At 38.0% G+C, this 27,667-nt stretch overlaps 1 protein-coding gene across 1 annotated transcript; it reads right to left on the bottom strand.

Moving 5' to 3' along the window:
* Positions 1–12,688: 12,688 nt before the first annotated feature.
* Positions 12,689–26,245, bottom strand: LOC143877437 (ABC transporter G family member 45-like). The gene is made up of 22 exons (XM_077379479.1): positions 25,936–26,245; positions 25,544–25,664; positions 24,377–24,465; positions 22,637–22,721; positions 21,842–22,001; positions 21,167–21,228; positions 20,922–20,975; positions 18,547–18,637; positions 18,159–18,460; positions 17,172–17,770; positions 16,905–17,065; positions 16,696–16,799; positions 16,361–16,526; positions 16,087–16,259; positions 15,584–15,916; positions 15,222–15,512; positions 15,014–15,097; positions 14,774–14,907; positions 14,445–14,672; positions 14,194–14,365; positions 13,234–13,488; positions 12,689–13,144 (listed from the first exon to the last, which is right to left on the bottom strand). Exons 1-22 carry the CDS (start codon positions 26,016–26,018, stop codon positions 12,875–12,877), a joined length of 4,017 nt encoding a protein of 1,338 aa, XP_077235594.1. The 5' UTR covers positions 26,019–26,245; the 3' UTR covers positions 12,689–12,874.
* Between the last annotated feature and the right edge of the window lie 1,422 nt (positions 26,246–27,667).

Below are 27,667 nucleotides of genomic sequence, written 5' to 3'. Positions count from 1 at the left end.
GTGTAGACACACCATTTTGACCGTGCCCTAAACCTTCCAATTTTGTGCAAAATCCCATCAAACCAATGTTTTAAAATCCCAAATTTCACCCCAAGCTAGGTTAGGGTCCTACCAAGGTCCCCGCAAAATTTTGTCGAAATCCGAGCTCGTTTGCCTAGCGAGGGAGCTGCGATAGTGTCGTGGTGCAAATACACAGAAGGGGGGTGCATTTATCCTGAACGGTGCCGAGCGTGGGCTATATGGGACACGCAAAATCGAGCGCTCATCAACTTTTGCGCAACCGCGCGCTCATAAATATTAGTAGTGCTAATATCGCACTCCTATTTTTCTATAAAAGTTGAAAAAATTCATTTTAAAGGGGGATTTTCATTTTTTCGTTAAAAAAAATCACTGAGATTAGAGAGTGAGATTCCCAAATCCCTAACCCTCATTCCTTTTCTTCTCCGATCATCCCTCAAACAAGATCGTCGGAGCTCCGGCTGGATTCTCACCTTGATCATCTTATTTTCTTCCTTAGCTAGTGTTAGTTGCTGTTATTTTTACTATCAAGACCTCTTTCAAACCCTAGATCTTGCCATTCTTCATCTTCTCTAGTTAAGATCCGGTGATGTTCCGGCTAAAATTCTGATCGATTCTTCTTCTCTATTCGAATATATCATTTTCTATCTCCTTTGAGCTCTAATTTTGATCTTTACTCTATCTTTACTCTATCTGTAACCCCATTTTAGTCTCTAGCAGATCTAATCTCTACAAAATCGGCAAGATCCATAGATTCTGACCTGAAATCCGATCATCTTCACCATCTCTTAACCCTCATTTTAGAGATCTAAGTTTTTCCTTAATTTCTAGTGAAAAAAAATAGATCTTGCCAATCTTCATTTCTCCGATCATCTTCCCCGCTCATATCACCGGAGCTCCGGCCTAAGTCTTGACCTTCTCCAGTAAAGCTTTGCTTCTGTGATACACAAGTGTCGATTGATAAGCTTGAGTTTCTTCATTCTTAGGATTCCTCTTGTAAGTTCTTTAAAATTATTTTGTTTTAGATTAATTTGTGTTACTCTGCATATATTTTTAATGAAAGATCTGTGTTTTAGACTAATTTTTCTTATAAAGATCTAAGTTTTCGAATGATTTTCTGATTTGTATGAGTTTTTTTTTAATGAGAAATCAATTCTTTGAATTGATTTTCTTCAGAAATATTTAAGTTCTTGATAGATTTTATGACCTGTGATAGCTTGCTTATATTTTCTACGAAAGATTTATTGTTTAAAATCAAATTTTTAGGAGGATCAAAGATCTTGAATGATTTCATGATTTTTGCTACTTTGATTGTATTTTAATAAGAGATCTATGTTATAAATTGATTTTCATCAGGACGATTTAAGTTCCTAACATATTTGGTGACTTGTGATAGCTTTTTTGCATTTTTGGAAGAAAATTTACACTTCTAATGATATTATTCAATATGTTTTGTTTAAATCAAGAACTGGTTGAATTTTTATTAGTTTCTGTAAGCAATATTCAGTCATCCTAGTTATTTTACATCATATTTACACTCATTCTACATGTATCATATGTCACTTCATTCTCCTTACTTCACTCTCGTGCGAGAGTCATAGTTTTTGAAAAAAAATTTAGAAAAAGTGCTATCATGTATGATGAAAATCTTTCATTATTGTGATGCTCTCATATTTCGAAAAAAGAGGGCTCTGTTGGGTGAAACAAATCCAAATTCATTAACCTTTCTATACTATCTTCTCTTTTCTAGAACCATCGGTTTTCTTGTTTAATGTCATTTTTAACTGTAACAATCATAGCTGAAATTCTATTGATCTTTATAATAATTACTTTAGCTTAAAATGCATGTAGTGCAGATTTTGTATCTATTTCTTTGTGTGGAATGATTTTTTTTTAGTAGCATATAATTGTAGCCCCTTCTCTGTTGTTGGATCATAGAAATGTCTATAGCAACATATTCTTTTGTATACTAGTCCTGCCATAGTTTTGAAATCATGGAAATGATAATGATAGCCCTTTCTTTTGTTAAGAGCTGGAGATGTCCATGTACAGCCCCTCCCTGTTTTCTTCCTGTATTGATTTATGAATATCGTAATATTTCCACTATTTCAGAATATAGTTTGCGGAAATGGCCATTTAACAATTCTTTCAATACCATAAGTCAGATTGAGTTGGGGAAATTTTAGAAGAGCTGAACAATTATCATTTTTCATATGAAATTAACCTATGGTATCAGCCCAATTATATTTACCTAATTATTGCCCAGTAGTGTTAACATCATTCCCTCTCAAAATATATTTGTTATTTGCTTGATTCTGATTCATGTTTTTCTTCTTTAATTGGTTTATGAGTGTATATTATGAGAATTGTAATAACAATTGTATGGCTTTCAAAATGCTAAAAAAAAAAATGAGTTGAGGAAATATCAAGATATAGATGTACTGATATTAAGAGCTAGTGTCCGCACTCTTACATTTTAATAATAGCACTTCTCTTGTAGCTATTGTCTTTTTCTTCAACTGGTTTGAGAAATTTTTATCATATAGCAATGTCCAAGTGAAAGTGTTTGAAACCAAAGGGGGTAATTGATAGAGTAGTCAGACCTTGTTGATGTATGTGTGTTGTTTCCTTTCAGTTTGGTGCAAATCATTTTGGTGGTCCTTTATGTGGTCTTGAAATGACAAATGAAAGAGTCCAGGTTAATAGACTTTATCAGATTCATTGTCTGACAACTACCCTTGTCATTCCATGAATGGTATTCTTTAGGCCTGGCATTTGAGACTGTATAGTTCAAGAATGATGTTGACATTTGGCTTTGGGATGCATGTAATAATAATAAAACCTTTTGTTAAAATGTTGGAGTACATATATTAGTTTCTACTTATTGATATTGGTAGTACCTGATTTCAATGTTTGCACAAAGTTATCTTGTCCTTTGGGCTCGTGATCCTAGTATGACTATTGAAATAGGGTAGTACTCATATCAATACATCTTGATAATGCAAAGGACATAGACATGGAATATGAATACTACAGTATGGGTAGTACTCATATCTCTTTTAGTTGACTGGAAATTTGTATTTGCCAAACTTTAATCATTTTGTTCAGTCAACTTGTAAATGTCAAGCTCAATAATGATTTCTCTTGAAGCTAGGCCATGCTTTAATAATCATATACGATTGAATTTTTTTTACAATGGGTTCACATAAGCTGTTAGAATATTTGATTATCTAATTTAAGAAAGAAGAGATAAGTTGATCATGTGCCATAGGGTGGAAGTAAAGTCATTCCCCTTTCTTTTAGGTGGCTGATGGTTGTACTATTATATTTTGATAATGGCATTATTTTGAATTTTGTTGGAGATGCTTTAAATATGCTATTTGTAATAGTGAACTTGACATGTTCTATGATCAATAATTGTTCGTAGATCCATAATTTCATAGATGTTCAGTAGATATAGTATGGTTGGTGGATATCATTTTTCTTGATCATTTGAGAGCTTTTTGAATTTTAAAAGAAAGCAGTGGGGGATCAATTCTTCTTGCTTGATAGATTTAGATGAGTTCCAGGGTTTATATGGTTTCAATTCATCCCTGTTTTAGGAGGTCCGAATATCAGCCCTCTTGATATCATTATGTTGTTAATGTCCTCAACCTGTGTTATTAAATAGAATCTCATTTCATTACATAATCTCATTTCATTACATTTTCATGTTGTTTCCTCCTTAGTGAGGCTTTGAATATTTGAAGGAAAATAACTTTGTCAAATCTATTTTACTTTGGTTTTGATCTGATAGGACCTAAGAATGTTCTTCATCTCTTGATACTAGTTGTATTATAGTTAGAATCATCTAGAGTTCACCCTTACAGGAGACAACCTATGTCTCACATAGAAAGTCTTTCCCTTTGGAGATAGGCTATGTCTCATTAGTAGGTTAATTCTTTAGGAGACTATCCAAGTCTCACAAGTCACGACCCTTATTAGTTGAAGACCGACTTGGTCTGGTAGATACTCTATCCTCTTATCATTGCAAGGGCAATGATAAGGATACTTGGAGCCCTCCATGAGAGACATTTAGTGTCTCATTAGGGATAGTTGTTCCTCCTTAGGAGACAGATTTTGTCTCATTGGTCATAATTCATCTCAGTGTTTAGGAGACTTGCCCAGTCTCACTAGTACCATTTTTATCTCTTCTTCTTTTAGGAGACTAGCCTAGTCTCATTAGCACTCCCCTCTTAGAGTTGTGCACTAGAAGTCAGTCCTTTCGTGTATGAGTCTGTCTTTAGCATAGGAGTTTTTGTCCTTAGTTAGAAAGTCAGTCTTTAGCATAGGAGTTGGTCCTTCAGTTTAGGAGTCAGTCCTATCATCATAGGGGTTAGGATTCCGTCCAATCTCTCGTCAAGTCATGTGATTTTTTATCCACTCTTGCAAGGTATAGGATGCTGTCCAACCCTTGCAGAGTCGTGATTCTGTCCAATTCCCCCACAAAGCATAGGATTCTGTCCAACCTTTACGGGATATCAGGAGTCCGTCCTACCTTTATGATGATAGGATCCTGTCCTCTTGTGTCAAAAATAACAAAAACACTTGAGAAACATCTGAAAACTAAAAATCTCAAAAGTCTTGAGTCATTAGAAGAGTAGTTAGGAAAATCTTTTCCGAACTACGTTGGCTTGATCCCTTTCTACAGGGTACGTAGTGCAGCTTGGGATTCTTTTTCCAAGTCCAGCCAAACTTTTCAAAATAAACATTTCAAACCTTCAAAAAAACAAAAATTCTTCAAAACCTTTTCAAAAATATCTTCCTCTAGAGTTAGGAGTCTGTCCTAGATGTTTGGGTTGTTTTAGAGTTAGGAGTCTGTCTTGTTTGTGTTGATATGGTGTGTCTTTTCGTGTGAGTGTCCGTAGAGTTATGATGCCTCAAGTCGTGGTCGGTTAGACACTTAGTCGAGCCGATGGCTAGACCATGATGCATTTAGTTAGCCCATGGTTTTCCTTAGGATGCACAGCCTAGTTACACTTATGATGTAGGGCCCACCTGCATTAGTTTAAGGCTAACCAACTTGCATTAGTTAGGGCATATAGAGAGTCCTAAAAATTACAATTCAGTTGAACTTAAGCAATCGTACAAAAAACTTTAAAAATTAGTCGAGTCTAGTTGATCGAGTATAGGATAGCGGTTCTAGATGGTTAGGCATCGTAGTTTAGAATAGGTCATCGAACTACGTTGATTATGATTCTTCCCGAGGCCGGATATGTAAAGCAGGGATGGCCATTCTGGTCCGAGTCAAGTATTGCATTAAAGTTTTAGGATTCGTCTTGTCGAGTCGTGTATAGAGTTGAATTGTGTTGTACGTTTTGTTATGTTTTCTTACTTTCATGTACAGATCCTATACTTTTTAGCTGTAGCATGCATGTGTTTGCACACCAGAACTTAGACACCAATTAGGTATGACATTTATAGCCTAGTTATTCTTAGGTGACACTTATTTTATTTTATTTTATGTGTGCTTATTTCCATCTCCGAGATATGCATGGTTAGATAGACGTTTTCTCGGAGATATATGTTCTCATTTCATATGACTTTCGCCCAAAACTCTTCAAAATCAATAAGTAAATGGCATAAGAGACCAGGTGTTTGCACTTGGGCGGATGAGGTGCTCTTCGGACCTTCCAAATTCGTAACCAGGCACGAACCTTCTTTTATATCTCTGGTTATCCGTTGCAACAGAGCATAGTATGGGATCAAGGGCCCACTTCCTTGGATGGCGACTCTTCTTTGTTTAAGGTACGTCTCGAATCTGGGCTAGTCCCCGAATCGAGCGGTATCTCACCTTACATCGCCACTCATGCTGTGAGAGGCACTTCTTTCGAGAGTTCCTTGGTAGAGCTCTCCATTCACGTGGATGATTCTAGAGAGATACTTCTTCGTGGGGGCTCGTCCCCTGCCTCTCTCGGATCGGGGTCTACAGAGGGTAATATCTTTGTCATTTCCCTCTCTTTCTTTCTTTTTATTCTTTCACACTATTTTATTTAGGTTTTTTCTATTTCGTTTCAGTTGTTTTTCTTCCTGCTCTAGACGGTATTTTATAAAGATTGGTTTTTAATATTTTCTTCCGTTTTGAACGAATTGTTAGACGTCATCTATATTAAGATTTCGCCATTGTGCTTCAGAAAAGAAGAGAAAGAAGAAACACAAGTGGAAAGAACAAGAAGAAGGGGGAGAATGAAAAAAGGAATAAGACGTAAGAGAAATGAGATACAAAGGGGGAGAATGAAAGAAGGAATAAGAGATAAGAGAATGAGAGAGAGAGAGTTTGTTGTAAAAGTGAAAAGTTTGGGGGAGTGGTAATGCTCTATTTGGTTGCTTGGTTTGGGGGGATTGTAGGAGTTTCAAATGCATGAGATCTCCCAGAGATCTTCCCAAAGCATGTTTGGTTGTCATTTACACCTTTGACCACTAGACAACTTTTAGACATCATTATTAGTTTTTATCCTAGGTGGTGCCTAGGCGGCGGAGATGTCCCCCCCCCCCCCATAATCTTCTCCATTTTTTCCACCAAAATAGAGAAATTTGTTGGGGGAATTAGGAAAAAGTCTTGTCTTATTCTCTCTCTCTCTCTCTCTCTCTCTCTCTCTCTCTCTCTCTCTCTCTCTCACTTCTCTCTCTCTTCCACCTATATTTTGATAATGACACCCTACATCTTCTGCTAATTTCCTCGCGCAACCAAACACTACTTGCAAATCTTCCTCCTATTATTCTCCCCATCTTCCATTATCTTTCATTCTTGTCCTAATTCTCTTTGACTTATTTTTCTCCTATTCTCCCAGCCATCTACAAGCAACCAAACAGAGCAAGTGAAAAGTTTGGGGGAGTGGAGAGAGACATTTTGTTATAAGTGAAAAGTTTGGGGGAGTGGTACAGATGTATTTGCGTCATTTGTCACGTATAGAAAAGACACGTCATTTCTAATCCTTTTGGCTGAAATGGCCTCAAAAATAAAATTAAAAATCCTATCCAACTTCTCAGAACACACATACGTACTTCCATTTTCTCAATCAAGAGAGTCATATCTAAAGTTTTACATCACTATTAGAGTGTGTTATCTCTAAACTACTATGTAGGGGTGTAAACAGATCGAATTAGGAGCGGATATGGCTATATCCGAATTCGATTACAGTATACACCATCTGAATTCGGATTCGACGGATATTTAATATCTATTACAGAATTCGTATCCGCTGGATATTGTTCGAATTCGGATATTATCCGTATCCATTTATCCGGTAAATTCGAACATTTTTTGAAGCACTTTATCTTTTTTCTCCTTCTTACTCAATGAATTTTTCAAACCCTAAAACTAGACCTCTACATTCTCTTCAAAAAATAAACTCTCAAACCCTAAATATATGAGATCCTCTTCTTCCTTTTAAAACAAAGGCAGAGAGAGAGGGAGGTGGTGGGGATGGTTGATAGTGTTTGTAGTGGTCTTTGGATTTTCCTTTTTTTTTTTGGTATATGATGGAATGGGTTTGGGCTATTTTTGTTTTTATTTTTTTTTCTAAAAAGAAAATTCACTCTTCTTTTAGAAACAAAAGATAGTGTGTCATTACTAAAAATAAACATTAATGATATTATTAATAATAAATAAAAATGATTTACTTCTCGGATTCGGATGTTAAACGGATCGGATATACCATTTACCAGATTCGCATCCGCTAAGAGCCGGATATCTCATAAACGAATTCGGATAATATCCACTTAAAACGGATTCGGATAATATTCGCTTTTAACGGATTCGGATGCGGACGGTAAACGAATTTCCAAATATCCATTTACACCCCTACTACTATGACAATAATTTATTGTATTCTCGGTCACATCGACCTTCGATTCTATTGAATCCTTGATTGTGACATGACTGAAATTGTCTGCTATTAGCTGAGCCACAATATCAAGAAAGCCTACAATAGTAAGCCAATGAATGGCCATACACATTGCTACTTCATCCACCGGAATAACATGAATTATATTGGACATTATCCTTTGTTTTGGTTATTTAAAAACTCTCAACATCAACTATTGACCGGATTGATTATTGAGTTCCCATCAAAACTGTAGTTTTGTCCTACTAAATCAATCAGAACTCCTTTGACTTACCCGAGCTAATTAAAAATTGACAACCACCCAAGTTGACTCCCTTTTAATGTGGCTAGGTTCTCATCTGGGTGTGAGTTTTGAAACTCAAGTTTTGGTTGCGAGCATGGGAATAGGAATGGATGGAAGACATTCAAATTTTTTTAGGGAAGCTAACAAAATGATCACAAGTGAAGAAGTACTAATTTTGATAAGAGCAATAAGAAAAACTGCCTTCAACCGTTTTAAAAATGAACGATGATTTGAAAGGGATGGGTAAATCCTAAGAGAGGGAAAGAAGGGATAGTTGGAGAAAACCCTAGCATGCCGTTGGAAATTGTAAATCAAAATCAATATGTGAAAGGTCATTGTGGTCTTCTAGCGTAGTTATTAAGTGTAGTGAAGTGTCTTTTGTGTTTTCTATTGTCCTTAAAGTCTAGGCTAGAATATCAAAGAGTCAATGTGGATTCCCTGTGTTGTTGCTTAGGATTCCTAAAGGACTCATGGGGACTACAAGTGTTTAATGTATTTGCTATTTTAGGTAAGTCTTGAGTCTATAAGTATTAAAAGTATAAAAGATAAATAACACCTTTATCCAACAGCTTAAGCTTTTGGAGAAGTTGGTAAGTTAACATGGTATCAAAGCCAAAGGTCTCGAGTTTAAACCTCCCGGATAGCAAAAATCCACATGCGATAGTCGGGCCAAAGTGGGACCACATGTACCACGTGTTTGCCAGGTGGGCCACATGTGCGGGGGAGTGTTAAAAGTATAAAGATAAAGCCTTTCTCCAATAGCTTAAGCTTTTGGAAAAGTTGGTAAGTTAACAATAAGTATAGAGTCATTGTTGTAGAAATTGGAAGTTTAGAGAGAAGCTTCGAAGACGTGTATAGATTTTAAGGGAAAAGGGGAAAGAACACCAAGTCTATTGTAATTAAGTTACTTTAAGATATATAAAAAAAAATTATTTTGGTGTTACACTTGTGTTCAAGTGGAGCTCTGCACGAGCACCTTGGCCGTGTGTCTCCTAAGCTCCCTTGCTCTTAGGATCACAACACAGCATTATCGATCCAGCCAATTGGGGCCAACACATACTAGAGCTAAATTAGCGCCCAAAAATGACCTGTTTCTTCTCTTCCTTTGATCGTCTAACACATAATATTCACCCTTGCCCACAAGGTTGAGTTGCTGTAAATATTGTAAGGCTCTCCTTAAAGACCTCGCCAAAGCATCAACAATTGGTAGATTGGCCCATTGTACTTGCACTTTATTCACTGCCTGATTATAACGTTCAACCATTCTCTGAATGAAGATGACAGTTGGCTCAAATTTTGTCTCTCCATTTTCTATAGTTGCTGGTAATTTACTTTGTTCTGTGAGAATTTTCTCCTTGCTTCTGTTTTAAACACAGTCCTTGGAACGTCAAGTGTATTTTGGATCCAGCGAAAAACATTACTAATGGAAAAGATTTTCTTGGGAAATATTTTTCCTCCATGATTTAGAGGGAAATGATGTGATTATGGTGAATTTGGATGAATATCATCATAAATTGTAGCCCCTATAAATAAAATTTGAATAGGGTTAAATCCCATTATCCTTTTTCGTCTGTTAAAAAGTAGGAAATTTTAAAAGTATTTTTCCTATCCAAACTTTTCCAGAAAATTCTTACCATCCAAACAGGCCTGCTTCGATGGAACCCTAAACCTCCTATTGTTTTCATACGATTGCGTACAGATAAGGATCCGACCGCCCCTTATCATGAAATAGAAACATACCAAAAACATAGGACGACTGCAACAGCATTAGAGAAGCCTAAGCTAATTGATAGGACATATTCAAAGTGTTTGAAACCAACATTCAACTAACTAGTAGACCCTGATTGGACACTGAACCCACCCCTTAAATTTTGTCCTGATCCACAAGGGCACAATCGGAAAACTGACTTGGGCACAAGCGGGTGAGAGACCCTGTCAATGGATAAGGACTTCTAATTTCCTCTTCTTCATCCAAGGGTCTAGAACAGCCAGGGGTTTTGGAATCATTTTTCTCATTCGCTTCTCTATCTAATGGCACTTGGTGTTGTACAAGGATTTTTTTTTCTTCATTTTTTTGAGTAGAGAGATAGAAACATGGGGAGTCGATTTATCCATTTGGGGAGTCGATTTATCACTGCCGTATTTACACTCCCCCTGCGTTACGCTGCACCCCCTTATAACCTGATTTGACTTGAAAAGTTGGCAACTGTAAGGCTTTTTGACGTCAAATCACCTTACAAGGGGGGCGCATGCCTACTGCACTGGGGGTGATAATATCATCGCCCATATTTTTTCATTCTAGCCTGAGCCCCCATTATTTTCTCTTTTAGTTCATTGATGATCTCATTTCAATATAAGAGTTCTTGTTCCGCCACTGCTGTCTTGGCCGTTCCTGGTGCATAAGTTAAAGAGAGTTGGTGGGGATATGAACATAAAATGTGCATATACGGTAGTCGATCTACCACCACTAATATTGTATGTACACTTTTCCTTTGACATAGGCCACCCTTCATTAAGATCCATCAAAATATCTTCACAAAAAGGCAAACAACCTTTGCTATTCTTCCGTCCCTACAAAGACTTTATAGCAACAAATCTGCCAGCATGTGACCAATATCTTCTTTTGGTTGAGATTTAAAAGTATGGTCTTGAATTGATAAACTTTACACTGGAGCGTGTTTTGTCTCATTCCTATGCTTAGAAAGCACCTAAGAGAAAATGAAATAGGAGTGAATTGTCTTTTAATTATGATAGTAATCTAAACCCTAAATTTTAGGATGGCTAATCAGAGTACATATGAGTGAATTGTCTTTTAATTATGATAGTAATCTAAACCCTAAATTTTAGGATGGCTAATCAGAGTACATATGGGCAAATTGGTCACAGGCTTGCAGATTTGTTGGCCAAGGGGTGGATCAACTGGGGTGGACCCCACGTTTAGGTTTTCTACAAGTTCTCTAGGGATTTAATTCTTGTTCCTACAAGGCTTGGGTATTTTGGAAACCAGTTTTTTAGGTGTAATTTTGAAGACCTTTTACTTATTTTGAAAGGGCAGACTGTTTGTGCGCTCGAGTGCATATAAGATTATATGCGCTCGAGTGCATATAAGATTATATGCGCTCGAGCTTCAAAAACATATGGGGCCCACATTTTTGGTATGATCCAAAGCATTCATTTGAAAGGCCCTTACATAAATAGGGTGTCCACAAAAAATCAGCTCCATTGGATCATCCTAATCCTTCCATTTTGAGGAGGGAAAAAATGGGCACCTTCACAAATGGACACCCTAGGATGATCCTATGGTGCTGATTTTTGGTATACACCCTATCTATGTAAGGGCCTTTCAAATGAATGCTTCGGATCATCCCTAATATGTAGGCCCAATGTGTTTTTGGCGCTTATATGCGCTCGAGCACACAAAAGTTTTCCTCATTTTGAAATGCAAGCAGTTTTCAAAATCTTGTCTTCTCTTATAGACATCGAGGTTTTCAGCTCTTAGCATATTTCAAATATGTTCAAAATCAGTTGGGTGACACGTTCATGTCAGTCAGGGACAAAATGAAGAGTCCAGTCAGCCATGTACCATAAGGAGTATCCAGTTGTTGAATCATTTGTAACGAAAACCCAACCTAATTGACGGAAGATCCCAATAACTAGATTCAATGGAAATAAGAAGACATATAAGAGATTTTTTACAACATAATTTTAGAGAATTAAATTCTGTCTATTGACTCTATTCTCATGATATGAATGGGTGGAACCCGTAATTTAGAGAGGTTGGGTTCTTGAACTCTTAATAATTTCTTGTATATGAAAAAGTAGAAATTTTTAGGAAAAAAAAACTAATTTGTTAGGGGGTGAGGAACACTAGTGTTTTGTGCGCGCGCGCGAGAGAGAGAGAGAGAGAGAGAGAGAGAGAGAGAGAGAGATTATAGTGTCTCATGTGTGGTCATTAGAACAACACCCTCCACTCTGTTGTTTTGAACATTTTATAGATTATAGTGTCTCATGTGTGGTCATTAGAACAACACCCTCCACTTTGTTGTTTAACATTTTATGTGCTTTGGCTGACTAACCTCTGACTAAAGTCTGGATTGATTACCATTTTCGAGTTAATCAGGTGTATGGGTTAAACTATGAATGGCAATACAGCTCTGAGTGCAATAAATCAATTTTGGACTGAAAATCATTCTCAAAATCCAAAACGGACAGGGCCTAAGTGTGCAACACATGTTACACACTTCAGTGACTCTGACGTGTTTTGGATGCTTTTTCTAACTATTTCCCTATTATTTGGACTTTTGATCAATCAGATGTACATTACAGGAACACTTTAAGCACTTCAATTTGATTAGGCATTCTTAAATTAGTTATGCAGTATTTTGGTATTGGTTGGTCCCATAATTGATTGTTGTCTTAGATAATGATAGAATGGATGTTTAATTAGAGAACATTTCAGAATAAACATCATCTTAAACAAGTTTGAATTTTTGAGAACAAGTTGACATATAACTTCATTTAACATCTTGGATAACTAACATTTGCAAAAGTTGGTCTTTTATTCTCATATATTACAGTTTCAATGAATTTCACAGTAAGCCTACTGGTTCATCATCTTAAATACAAAAATCTGAATTTCCAGAGGAGATGATGAAAAAATTTCATTAAGAAAATGAAGCTTTTTTTATCATCTCCTCTGGAAATTCAGATGTTTGATGCTGAACCCAAAAATCAATAAAAATAAAACAATTATACCCACATGAAGGGCTACAACAAGTGCAAAATGGTTAGCTTCCAAACCAAGGTAATATGTAAGAAAATCCTTGACAGTTTGATCTGATTGTCCAGGAATGTGGATAATATCAACTCTGTCTCCCAATTGGGAAACCATCAAACCATAAACAGTCCATGCAGCAGGATTAGCCCAATAAAACCATCTCCACCAAATTGGAATCATCTGTATCAACACCGTAATCTCAACCATTAATGCCAAAATGGACCAAAAAATGAGATAAAAAAGAAGGGAAAAAGGAGGAAAGCTCATACCAGCCTAGGAATGAAGAAACCAGAGAAGAGATTCCATAAAACATAGAAAAAGAAGGAGAGAATTGCAGCTATTTCCTGGTTAGGTGTGAGTGCAACTGTCACCATCCCAAACAGTACGAAGTACATGAAATTCAAGAACATCAAGGAGATGAACCAGAAGAATTTTAATGCTGCCCATTGAAATCCCATCATTGGATATGCGATAAGGGAGAAGATAAGGACTTGAATAATGATATATGGAATTTCAATGGCTACCTGCATATAAGAAAGGAAAATTTAGCACTTCCATCGTATACAAAGATTTAACGATGTTATTGGACATGCTTGTACTAGTAATGCTGCGACACTTTTGGGTGCTCACATACTTGTGCATTCCTCCACAAAGATATAATATGCTTGGATTTACATATTTGATGAAGAAATCCAATTGATTTTCTATGAGATTATTTAACATGCAAGGATCTATGGTTACACAATTGAAGAGGGAGAAAAAACAACATCTTTATGTATGCATCCTCATATCCCAAGTTGAGATTCGCTAAACCACATGTTTCATATCCCCTAAATAATTTTACATGTTTTTAAACCACTCCCAATCAATTCTTATAGACTAACAACCCATTGAATCAACTATTCCTTCCACTAACATATCCATCAGTTTCAGGAAAGAAAAATGACAGCAAACCTGTGTCTTGGTTCTTTCTTTTTTGGTTGAGATTGAACGAAAGTTCTTTTAAAGAGGAAGGCATAATGCATTCAAGCAAAACTTCTAAGCGAAGGAGTTACATACTTTTCATAGTAGTCTTAATGGCTATTAAACCTCGATTAGTTTCAAAGATGAACTAGGCGGATGCGAGGTGGGGATAATAATATATAGAGTAACCATAGTGCCCTCATGATTGAATGCTTAAATTTCTTCCAACTAGCTTTTGATAGGATAAAAAAGGGGAAGGAAGTTACCTGAGCAATGGCATAAGGCATGGAAGAATACATCCCTGCCGATGTTTCACGATAGAATGCTGCCCTCTCCAGCCACACAATTGGCTGTACCATGGTAGAAGTTGGAAACCCAAGAAACAACGCTGCCCCGTACAAGGCTCCTAGAATGTTGAAGAGGTCTTGCTCTGTGGTTCTGTTATTGTAGAACACGGAGAGACTTGTCAGCTGAAATTCTCATTTGCAAAGTAAATGAGACATCATTTGAGGCTTACATCTTGGAACCAATGTCCCAGAAGACCGTGCCAAATAAAAGTGTAGATGCAATTGTAATGATAAAACGAAACATGTTGTGTTCTGGGTCTTTCCAGTAAGACCAGTGTTGCTTCATTAGGCAAGCAGCACATTGTACTCTGAAGCTTTGTGTATATTTGGAAGGAAAATACAAGGGCCCTGAATTTGATTTTTCCTTGCTCAAAACACGAATGAGTTCCATGTTTTTCCTGAAAAAACAAATGCCCACTTATTAGAAATTCAAGAAATTAATCTGAGTAATCTAATCATCAGAATTAGCTGATCTGTTGAAGGAGATTGAATGAGTTACTTGTATAAATATGAGCTGCTGAAAACTTCTGCAAAATCTATGCCAATCTCATATTCCATGGCAGAAGAACTCACATCCAGCACCCATGCTGCTGGATTTTGATCATGCTTGATTTTTGGCACACCCGGAACCGCCTGTTCAGAATGCACTGGATTCAATTAAACATTTTCTGGTACATATAAGAAAAGTAAACAAATCATCGGAGAAAATAGTGCAGTTGAATCTTGGCTCTCTTCATACCTCAAAATACTGAACCAATTTATCAGAGAAAGGGCCTAAGGGCCCACCATAAATTAGTAGCCCTCCTCTTTTCATCAGTAGCAACTGCAAAAATATTAACTTAGAAGTCATATCCTAATAATTTCTCTTAAACCATGCTATTTCCATGTCTTTTTGTAATTAACCATATCACATATTTAAAGTCATAGTAGCCATTGTTTGTACCTACCTCGTCGAAAGATTCAAAGATATCTATGCTGGGCTGGTGAATTGTGCAGACAACAGTGCGTCCTGTGTCAACTGTGTTTCTCACTGTCCTCATAACAATTGCTGCAGCTCGAGCATCCAACCCGGACGTAGGTTCATCCATGAAAATAATTGAAGGGCTAGCAACCAACTCCACTGCAATAGTCAACCGTTTTCTTTGTTCAGTTGAAAGTCCATTAATTCCTGCCAGACCCACCATTGCATTCTCCAATGCCTTGAGCTCAACCAAGTCCATGACTTCATCTACAAAGGCCTGAAAAAAAAAATAGCCACTCAAGAAACACTTCCCTTTATAGAACTGCCAACTAATGTCGAGAAACATACATTTCTTATCTGAGGTTTAATGTGGGAAGGGAGTCGCAACCATGCAGAATACTGAAGGGATTCTCGGACAGTGACGAAAGGCGAGTGTATATCAGTCTGTTCACAGTATCCAGAAATCCTAGCAAAAGTTTCTTGCCTTTTCGGATAACCAGAGATATGGATACTACCTTTGATATATCCTTCCGTCTTTCTTCCAGCTAAAACATCTAGCAATGTGGTTTTTCCAGCACCCGTCACCCCCATTAACGCGGTTAAAACACCAGGTTTAAAAGCACCACTGACATCCCTCAACAGATGAAGTTTTTTCTCTGAAAGTCTATGTTTCGCCATCTCCTGATCATTAGAAATTAAAGATACAGCATAAATCAATGGCACTGCTATATGATGTTGTAAGTTACAAAACGTTATATCACTTGCCAATGAGGGTAGCATACTGCTATGCATTAGCTTTTGAGACTAAAATTTAATTTCACAAGAGGATGGTTGATAAGTAGAGAATTTACATCAGGGATGTCTACATAGTAACTTATGTGGCTGAATGCAAAGGTAATGGGCTGAAAAGGTAAAACCATCCCACTCTTATGAGATGCCCTGGTTGTTGCTTCGATATCAAACATGTTGGTCTGATCAATGGCAATGGACTGAATGAATACACTTGCTTGACGTTTACCTGGAGCTGCAAACAATGATAGAAATTCTGACTGTTATTTCTCATTGGCTTTATGAATTCTGGCTTCTAAAGTGTTCAAGATGGGTCATGGGCATGAGATTGCATACCCTTGAAATATTCCAAGGCCAAAATGCATAAAATGTTGAAGAGCAGTGAAAATCCCATTAATGCTCCCATACAAATCCAGAACCAGTACCACTCCGTAAACAATCCTCTTGATCTAAGGAATGCCTTACCAATGGTGTCTTCATTGATGTTTCTGTCAGAAATTGGCTGTTACAGAGAACATAAACATTAGTGTAACTCTCTCTCTCTCTCTCTCTCTCTCTCTCTCTCTCTCTCTCTCTCTCTCTCTCTCTCTCTCTCTCTCTCTCTCTCTCTCTCTCTATATATATATATATATATATATATAGTCATCAATTATGAGAAAATGTGTGCTTGCCATGTTCCATCTTTTGTCGAGAAATTCGATGATGGCTACTGCATTCTGAGCATATGTCATAGGGGAGACCCAATTTCCCCAAGCCCACCAAGACTGGAGATTATCTGGAGATGAACAGAGATCGAAATGGTAAACACAGGACAGACATTCGTGTTTATTTATAACTTTGCTACATGAAATACAGAAGTTGCAAATGAATTAAATCTGACCTTTTGATATGAGAAAACCTCCGAGAGTGTAAATAGCTACCATTAAAGAAATACCCAGTGCATTGGCCACGACTTGGGTTCTTGCGACAACAGCAATGAAACGGAAAAGACTCGTTGACGTCTGATGTATACAAAAAAATGCCAGGAATTGCTGAAGAAATCTACAGGAGAACACAAAACAAGGTACAAATATATGTTACTTTCACCTCAACATGGAGCAAAAAAACAAATGGAAAAAGGAGACAGATATACAATGAACTTTGATACCTTATTGCAGACGGTGCGAACCCAATGACAAAATATGTTGAACAAGTCCATATTCCGGTTTCGAGCAATGACATGGGGATGCTAAGGAGGAAAATTGATGAAAGGAAGGCCCAACTTGGCAAAAACAATAACTCTTTCTGCCTGTAGAAGGTTGTGAGCCTCATTATCATTATGATTAACTCTGTCATGCTATTAAGGTTTATGACAACTACCCCGGAGAAGATGGCTCCCATGTATCTATTTGCATCAACAATAGAGCCATGGTTCATATTTGTTCGGAGGAAAAGTGTCATCACCACAAAGGCTAACACTGATATTTGCATGGTCTTGAACAAGTGCGCTAAAGAGTTACGCTTCATCAAAAGCAATTCCCTGGAGAAGCATGCCTTGAACTGTTCCCACTTCAGAATGTGATAGTTTTCTTTTGATAGAACTGAAGAGTCACTTCTTTTCTGGCTGAATGGCTGGAGCAATTGGTTTTCTATAAGCCTGCCGAGACGAAATGAACAGAAAGATTCAACGAATTTCTCCACCGGGATGTACTGATACTCTACATGCTTATTCGCCCAATATTGTGCTTGATCCATCTTTGAAATTACCTGCAGTTAAAAAAACATTTAAATTCATTATAGGACTTACAGATTAAAGATACTAAAATTTCAACTGTTTGATTCTTTTTCATTTACTCATTAAGGTTTAGTTAAATAAAACAACATATATAATGCAACCATCTTTCTTCTTTTGCAAAAGATAAAATTGTAACAGGGGTGATATTGTTAAAATAGATTTCAAGTCCTTGAAGATTTCGACTACTTCGTTTCCTTTGCAATAACTGTGTTCCATTACAGGGCTCAGTATATTGAGATGGACTAGATAATCGTCAAAAAAGATTAGGTAATCATATTTGATATTTTATGTATAGTTCGCATGGGTAATTTTTGAGCCATAACAGACTTCTAGACAAGTGAGAAATGCATCATGAAATACCTCTTGGAGGAAGTCCGCTGTATTTTTCCTCACAGGACACTTGAAACCCATGGACTCAAAGAACTCTAAAACATTTTCCCGAGGACCTTGATAAGCAATTCTCCCTTCGCATAGAAGGATAATGTCGTCAAAAAGATCGAATGCTTCGGGTGGCGGTTGAAGAAGAGAAATAACTATGGTTAGATCCATCAAATGCACCATTTGCTTCAGAAACTTCATGATCTCAACAGTGGTGGAGCTGTCTAATCCGGTCGATATGTCGTCCATGAAGAAGGTTTTTGCTAGTCCCACCAGCATCTCTCCTGCAACATAAATACTTGATATAAATAAAGCAGTATCATTTCACTGTGACCATTTTTGGGGCTATGATACATATCTAATGGCTTACCAATGGTGACTCGTTTCTTTTGTCCACCTGAAATTCCTCTTCTCATCTCGTCACCTATTATTGTATCTGCACATTCGTACAATCCTAGCATCTGCGAAGCCACAAAATTAAATTATTATAACAAACCATTAACAATGGAGCAATACAATGAGTAGCCCCCTCTGCTATAACAATGGCTATAATGTCCCAAGAACATGTCAGTAAAACCAAAGAAAATTAGATATAGTTTCCAAGTGTTGAAGCTGCCTATTAATGATCAGCTCTCTCCCTCCCCCTCTAAAATGGTGACAAAACTTTATTAGAACAGAACATGATTCCAGCAGGGGCAGAGCTTGCCCAACACAAATCTAGCATCCTCTGTTCTGCAAGGGAGTCCACCAATACATTAGCCACCTTTAAGAATATCAAAATAGCATGCTTGTTGGGTTTTGTCTTATTTCACAGCCAAACAGTTGTGGGGGCTCTTATGTTATTTTCTAGGTTGGCTAGGAAGTGTAGGCGGGACTCACGTTTAGGAGAACCTTATATACCCTCTTTAACTATGAAGAGAGGGATGTGTGGTGAGAGAGCACTCTTATGGGAAAATGAGACAGAGAAGTTAAAGGAGGGGATTTAGGAAAATGTTTGGGATGATCCATCTGAGTTTAGATTGATCAGGGGAACCATTGTAATCTTTCCATTTCTTGTTGATAGTAGAACTTCTCATTGACTCGCAGTGGATGAAGGCTTCTATGCCGAACAATTCAAATCTTCTTTTTTTCTTTTTTGATCGGTAAGCTGGGGTTAGGCGGACCCCTACCAGTATATTGATTAAAGAAAGATGTTACAATAAAAGGGAGAAGACGATGCCCCAAACCTTAGAACAATGGCTAACGAAGGGGGCCGAACAAACAAGGACATAATACCCTTGAAATCAAAACTTAAGACAAGCACAACAAGAGAGAATACACGTGAATTCTAGAGCCAGGCCCCATTTTGGCCCCTAGTGATCAAAGACTTCTTTCATCTTTTGGCTAAATTTCCTTGCTCTCATGCTCTTCCTCAACTTCTCAACCTTTGGGGGTTTAGAAGTCCTATGAGGGGGGTTTCATTTTTCTTCTGTTGAGGGTGATCTTCTTCACCATCTTCTGGTTTCTTCTCTTCTTCATTCTCTGTCTCTTCATCAGAAAACCGATTTTCTGAATCACAAACTGATCCAGGTTCTAGAGTTAGAGACAAACACAGAGGTGTCTTCCTGATCATGATGGTGTTCTGCTTGGTGATGGTGTAAAGGGAGATTTGGCTCTTCTTGGGGCAAAGATGGGTTCTCTTCACTGGAATTTGGTTGAAGACAGGGAGAGGAGTTCTCTTCGGGAATGGAAAATAAAGTACACAATTCAAATCTTTGTGTACTTTCTATGGAGTATGGACTCACTGTGGATGAAGGATTCTATGCCGACCAATGGAAATCTTTGTGTACTTTCGATGCTTGTGTGTTATTGCTATTTTCTTTGATTTGTCCATAAATCACATCGGTTTTGGCTCAACAATTTTCTACAATACTTATAAAAAAATTCCATAATATCTTGAATGATATTAGCTAACTCACGAGGACCATTATTCTTCCTCCACACCCAACAAATAGTATTTAATGAATGGCCTTCAATCCAAAGAGGCTCATCAAACCTTTCAATATAAAATATTGGGCCGATAAGGAGAGAATGCTTACACATAACTAGAATCAGCCATGCCAATTGGGCTAAAGAAGGCAAGCTAGACCGTCTAGGAGCAATTCTTTCTCAGACACGTAAAATTCAATTACAAAGGAATATTTTGATATGTTCTAAGTCATTGATAGTATAGTTTGGCGTGCTGTGTAGGCATTTACCTTGTTTCTCAATCGGGCATCTCTCATTGTTGTCTAGGAATATTTTGATATGTTCTAAGTCATTGATATTATAATTTGGTGTGGTGTGTTGGTACCAAGGTTTTAAATTTCAATTTCGGCTATAATTTCGGTCCTCACCGAAACTGAAATCCCGAAATTTCGGTCGGCAGAAGATATTGAAATCCCATATTTTTCTCCCGAAATTTCGGGTGAAATTCTGTAAAGGAATAAAAAATTAATATTTTATCAAATATTTAGCCAAAATTTCTACCGGAACGTTTCGATTTTGGTCCTCACCGAAATCCGAACGCCGAAATTTAAAACCTTGGTACTAGGTACTCAATCGGGCATCTCTCATTGTTGTCTATTTAGACTGGGTATGGATTTCACCCTAAAATCACAATTTCGAGTGGCCTCACAACCCACCAAAATGCTCCTCTTCGCAAAAATGGTATCACTGTGGAAGGTTCAATTAAATTAAATTAAGAACGCAGAGTAAGAGAATTACCCGGAGGACGTAATCAGTCACAAATTTTCTCCCGTTTTCGTCGGCGCTGGAAGCCTAGGCAGCAGTAATAAAATTAAAGCGAGTGAGAATATAAAATAACAGACCCTTTTCCACTCCATTTTGTTTGTCTTTTTCTGGTCATTTGCAGGAAAATAACAAGAAGGATGGTGGAAACGTTGGGCAAAGGAGTGGAATTGGAAATATCATTTGCCTAGTAATAAAGGAAGATGAAAAGAACAAATCACCTGGATGAAGGCATCAAGCTCTGGGTCGGGCTCAATGCCAGCTATCTTGTTCCTTGCTGCAACTGTCATTTGCATCTCTTACTAAATACTATATAAACACTAACAAAAGCAGCCATGGTGGAAAAAAAAAAAAACAGGGTGTGCCATTAGTCTCGAGTTCAAAACTCCCGGATAGCAAAAATCCACATGTGATGGTCGACCGAAAGTCGGACCACATGTGCCACGTGTTTGCCAAGTGGGCCACACGTGCGGGGAGTGTTAAAGTATAAAAGATAAATAACGCCTTCCTCCAACAACTTAAACTTTTGGAGAAGTTGGTAAGTTAACATGTAAAACTACCAGTTTACTCTAAAAGCTTAAGCTATTGGAGAAGGCAGCATTTAATCTTTTATACTTTAACACTTCCCCTCGCGCGTGGCCCCTCTTTTTAGGGTTGGCCTACACATGGCACATGTGACCCCTCTTTTGGGTTTTGTCATTGCATGTGGATTTTGCTATCAAGAAGGTTTGAACCCAGGCATTGCTCTGATACCTTGTGAAACTACTAGTTTACTCCAAAAGCTTAAGTTGTCGAAGAAGGCCGTATTTAATCTTTTATACTTTAACATCGGGTATAGGTGTCTTAAGTAATTCCTTTGTTAAATTTTGAAAGGAGAGGGAAAGGAGGACGCTCACCAGTTGTGTCCCCGGCTCCTAACACGCGTCTTGAGAAATCCAACGTCTCCCTCACGGTCATCTCCGCATGATGAATGTCATTTTGAGTAACGTACGCACATGTACGTTGGGGGATGAAGTGGGTCAGTTCTTTCCCATTGTAAGTTACTCTTCCGCTTACCTGTGAAGGAAAAACAAACATGAACAAGTGTGTCAGATATTATCGTGCTTTTAAACAGGGAAGTGATATATTCGCACCCCTTTCCTTCCTTGGGCCACCCCCATATAGTGTAAAGCAAGTAGGGGTGCAACTCGGGTCGGGTTCAACTCGAACCCAACAAGGTCAACCCGGAAAAAAAAGTCAAGTCGAATTGAGTTCAGGTCGGGTTTAGGTTCAAGTTGAATTTTCCCAACCTGGGTTGAATTCGGGTGAGGTTCGAGTTGAGGGTTTGGCAACCCGACCCGAGTGAACCCTGACATTTTTTATGAATTTTTTTTTTTTTTTTTTCGTAAGCTTGAAAACTAGGGTCGGGTCAGGTTGAACTCAAGTCGGGTTGGAAAAAAGGGTTCCTCAAGTCAGGTTGGCCTAAACCGGACCCAACATGACCCGAGTTGCACCCCTAAAAGGGAGTGGTCATATGTACACTAGAGCCAGGGAAGAAAAGGGGGCGAACATATGAACGTCCCATTAAATATTGTGATAGTTTGATAATATTTTCTTGTTGATATATTGGAAATATTCAAGAACATTTCTTATCTATTTCGGAAGGGGTTCATATGGCTAGGATCAAGTTTTCTGGCTATGGGGCCACTTACCTTTAGGCTAGGATCAAGCTTTCCTGCGAGAGCCCGTAACAAGGTGGACTTTCCAGACCCTGGAGGTCCTAGAAGCAAAGTCATCCTGGCAATGATATAACGCAATCAAGACAATGAAAGTTTAATCATGTTTGTAAATGCTTGTGTATCACGTGGCTGTGTGATCAAATGATCTAAACTGTTCAAATTGGATCAGTGATGAGGATCAAGACTTGATCTTGTAGAAAATATGCCATGAGATGATCCACACGGTCTTGGTCCCATGCCGAGAGAACATCCCATGTGCAAGAATCAATTGTTTAACTTATTTTGTGGTCTAATAATCAGTTCAGGACTCGCAATCAGTTCTCAAAAACTACAGAAAAAACAGAGCGTCAGGAATAAGCCTAACCATCAGTCTTTTTAGCATTGTCCTATGTGCAATGTTGATTGATCAAAGTTGGGGTAAACCCATGTTTTTATACATGATGCTCATGTTTCTTGTCTTTTATATTTAAAAAGTTGTAAAAGGGTTTTTATGATCCTCAAAAAGCACTTAGTGACAGTTAAATGCTAAAAGACAAGATACATGGGCGTCTTGTATCAAAACATAGTTGTGCTGAAATCATTTCCCCTTTTTTTTAAAGTTATATGACTTTTAGGGGCTGTTTGGATGTAGGGAAAGCGATTTTATACGGTGTAAGCCCTTGTAGTCCCTTATTTTTCAAAAAGTACTAAACGGATGATCCAAACCGTCCACGTGACGGAACACAACGTAAATAGGTTGTGCCAAAAAATAATTCCATAGGATGATCTTAGCCCTCAAATCCATGGAAACCTCTATAGATCGGAGGGCTAGGATCATCCTATGGAGATTATTTTTGGGGCTGAACCTATTGATGTTGTGTTCCACCAGATGGACGGTTTGGATCATCCTATGTTGTGGAACGTACAGTACTTTTTGAAATATACGTTATCCTCCATGAAAAATATTAATTTATATAATTTTCTTTTCCCTAGAATCAAACACCTCCTTAACGCTGCACCCTTTTAGAAGGATAGAAATGATACACGCTCATAATTGGAGGCGATAGCAGATATTTGCTCTGAAATCTAATTACAAATCCAATTTGCTAAATGAATAATCTTGTCAAACCTTTTCTACACCTCTTAGCAAAAAAAAAGTAATCTTAATTAAGAGAGTTACAATTAAAAAAGAAGAGTGATAAATCCACTCCCAAATATGATAAATCGACTCCCATGTGTCTTTCTCTCTCCTCTGGGTTAGAGAGAGAAAGAGGAGAGAGATAGACACATGGGGAGTCGATTTATCATTTTGGGGGGTCGATTTATCACTGCCCTTAAAAAATCGTTATAGTAATATCAATATTGAGAAATTAGCCCCAAAATCTTCTGTACTGGTTGTTTTCCAAAAAGTAGAAACATCTAACGCCCCTATGTGGCTAACCCATATCTAACCCCTATGTTGTCTTCCCCGGCCAGCACCTATTGTATTTATGAGTTATGACTTATGAAGGGGTGGCCTGGGGATGCGAAAAGGAAGCAAATATATGTCCTTTCCCTAACAAAAAATATCCATGAAGCTCAGACTGTGTTATATGAATATTGTACTGTGGCCCATCATTGATTGAATGCACTAATGAACGGTCGAGATGATCAAACGACACTCTTTGAATGTCGCTATTTCTTGAATGTGCTAGTAGAGAAGCAGAAGCAAAAGCAAGAGATATGATCAGATACCTAGATGGCTTTATGATCCCTTTCAATCCCTGTAGAAGCTTGAGAGGCCTCTTCTTCGAAGGAACCGCACCCACGAGCCCCATAATTTCCTGTCCAAGACGAACGTTATCACGGCAAAAGTTAGCATGTCACGTTACATCACATCTGACGCAATTATAATTGGAGAACGACTACGAATAGTCACTTCCTCCACGCCCAATCGTAATAGACAATTTTGGGTCTCACGTGGGGACATGTATGTGAAATCAAGACCGTTGATCTTCTAGATCATCGCTAGGCCACCCATACAGTCTATGGTCACATATGCATGTGTATCAGGTACACATCAATGATGTTCACAAGTGAAGGCAAGTGCCATCTTCTTTGTCTTTTATTTAAATGATAAAAAAGCAAAAACCAAGGGGTAGAACTATCATTTTCCTTAATAATATATGCCTCTTATATTATATAAAAAAAAAAAACTGAATTTTTTTATGGTGACCACAACCCTTAGCCCCCATTTGCATTTTCTTTGTTGTTGACAGTCAATCTCGGAATCAATGCTAATAATCAGTGTTTTGGTCCCACATGAGAAAGTGTAATTAAGATTGTTCAAGCTGCCCCGTAAAAATCACTCTTGGCCGTAAAATTTTGATCTAACAGTGGAATTAAGGACATGATACCATCAGTGAGGTCCTAGCTACTAGCTAGTAAGGGTATCTTCTACTAATCAATAAGGAAGTGCCTATTGGAAGCTTAGCAGAAGTTACGTGGTAACTTGATAGTTTTTGCATAGTATATCGCATAGCTGAATTTCCTGCTCCATGTGTGTTGCTATTATCTTCCCTTGGAGACTTGAAAAAAGTCTTTCACTTCCTGTGAAACGTAGAAGAAAAAATTTGTGGAGCTAAATGACCCTATCCAGTCACTCCAACTTATCATCCACTCACTCCAAATCTATACCTCAAATCGCTGAGCCATATGCAGGGCCTATCGCCAGAGACCATGGCAAGAGAAACGTTAATGCCGGGACGGACTCTGGCTGCACCCCCAGGCCCCAGCACATGAGCCAGACTGCGCAGTTTGGTCTAGTCCCACGTGCAGGGCCCATAGCCAGAGACCAATCTTGGGGTGTCCTCAAATAATTTTACAATCTAAAATTACAATGGAAGATCTAAATGTTAATACCTCAGCTGCGTTTATGGTAGCATTGAAGAGGGTGGGACGAGCCCCACCGCCAACCATCACTTTGGCTTCTACACATAGCTCCTCGAAACGTACCTCGATTTTGGGCTCATGGATGCCCAACCTAGAAAACAAGAACACCAAGGTTCATGCAAATAAAACCCAGTTAGTACAATAGTAAGAACACAACAATACCCATATTCATTTAGTTAGCTTTATGATCTAAATCATCTTATTATTATTATTATTATTATTACTTTGCTGCCACTACAGGCCTTGCCTATGGTAAAGCCATGGCGCGTGGTTTACAGGTGATTGCACGAGTCCATAGGATTAGCCCCGCCCTAAAATGGGGTGGGAATACCCTATGTCAAAAAAAAAAAAGCAAGCCTTGCCTCGTTTTCCTTCCTTTGAGTCTGCTTAGGAACTCTTCGTTTTCTGAGTGAGTTATTCTTCGTGGCTCGTCGATCTGTTTCATGGCCTTCTTCTTCTTCTTTTGTAACCAATGGAGTGGGGAGATGTAAACAAAGTGCAACCTACTACGGTGAAGAAAGCGAAGGACGTGAAGTGTACTGTCTTATGGGGGAACTCCCGTTTATATGCAAGACTAGAATATAATTAAAAATTCAAAGCAAGATGGAATCTTGGTTTTGTTCACTTATCTACTCATTTATCTGACTGGTTATGGCAAGAAAGTAGATGTTTGGGGGGTGGCAAAGGATTTTTATAGGCTTTTTTAATGCGGGCTTCTGTCAATGGATATAAAGGTTGAGCATATGGAGACAAGACATATGACGACCAATCAAATTTGAAATTTCCATCATCCATCAAATCCACGTAGTAATGTGCGTTTCTTTGAAAAAGTCGTCTAGATATCATCGTTAGCAATAGACTTTATCCCCTCAACATAACAATTATTTTTTCAAAGTTATTGCTTCTAGGGGACTTGCTAATTGGAAAAACATCAATTCTATGTGGTGGGCTATTCATATTATGGATCCAACTATCCTTATCTTTCATCTGACTTGTCGCCCTTAACTTGTCATTTCCTTCCACTGGGTTTTAGTGCCTTGTTTCCTACGTCATTTGGGTCTCCCAGTTTAACTAGTCTATGAGAGAGAAAGTTAGGTTTTTTTGTTCTATCTCCACGGGATGTTCACATGTTCCACCTGTATTTCATGCAACATTCAATTGCATTCATTTTTTTTCCACTTTCAGCATTCGGTGCTCGAAAATTACGACTTCCCTTTTTGCATGCAAATAATACTCGTAAACAGAGGAGCTAGCGAAAACACAGATGGTTCCGTACTTAAGCTTCTATCCATAAATCACTAATCTTATCTGGATCAAATATCTGCTATACCTAATCTTGCCTGGATCAACTCCGGGCTGAAGACATAGAGTCAGCCTTCACTGCTAAGGTTTTTATAAAATGCGTTTCTGTTGGAAGCATAATTTTACACGAGGAATGATAGAATATGAAGGGCACCCTAGCAAAAATCAGCATCAAGGGAGTCCCTATTGGTTGATTGCAAAGTGTGGCGTGGAAAAAAGTGATTCGCACCTAAAAAATTGGAAACCGTGTTGACTTTGAAGAAATCAACCAATAGGGCCGCCCTTGAAGCTGATTTTTGCAAGGGCACCCTTCATTCTATGATTCCTCATTTTACATGTGTTTTGAAACATGTGTAAAATTATGTTTCCAATGCATCTTAATGAGTGCTCTTAACATCGTTAGCAAAACCCTTTTAAAATTAATCCAAATCTCGACTGTATCACTTGGGTTTGTGTTGATCAAATGCTTTTGGCATTTGAGTAGGCTCAATGTCACTCTTACCGAAGATGTTCTAAGCTAGCTCCTAGCTGAAGTTATATACCTTCAAACTTCCCATGATGTTTGGGTTGCACTCGAATCTTGATTCCCTGCGGCATCTAATACCTGCATTCTTTATCTTCTCTATCAACTACAATCCATCAAGAAAATATCATCTTTAATAGCAAATTATCTCCCACAAATAAAAAGTTTTGTTGATGCTCTTGTTGCTATCAACTAACCTATCTCTGATGTAAATCTAGTTCTCCATACTTTGGGTTCTTCCTCCTCCTCCTCCTGAGTTCGAACCTTTT

This window comes from Tasmannia lanceolata, unplaced genomic scaffold (genome assembly GCF_043159265.1).
Source record: "Tasmannia lanceolata isolate RefF3 unplaced genomic scaffold, GAP_Taslan_0.1 ptg000005l, whole genome shotgun sequence".
In the NCBI taxonomy this organism is placed as follows: Eukaryota; Viridiplantae; Streptophyta; class Magnoliopsida; order Canellales; family Winteraceae; genus Tasmannia; species Tasmannia lanceolata.
The sequence above is the reverse complement of the archived record's forward strand: the minus strand, read 5'-3'. Positions and strand labels throughout refer to the sequence as shown.

Bases quoted from the DNA above. Each gene is read 5' to 3' on its own strand.
- LOC143877437 (XM_077379479.1), bottom strand. From the start codon at position 26,018: ATGAAACAGATCGACGAGCCACGAAGAATAACTCACTCAGAAAACGAA. The intron at 22,722-24,376 runs GTATCTGATCAT...TATCATTGCCAG, and splicing joins GGGATCATAAAGCCATCTAG to GATGACTTTGCTTCTAGGAC. The intron at 16,527-16,695 runs GCAAGCACACAT...TCTCTGTAACAG, and splicing joins TCGACAAAAGATGGAACATG to CCAATTTCTGACAGAAACAT.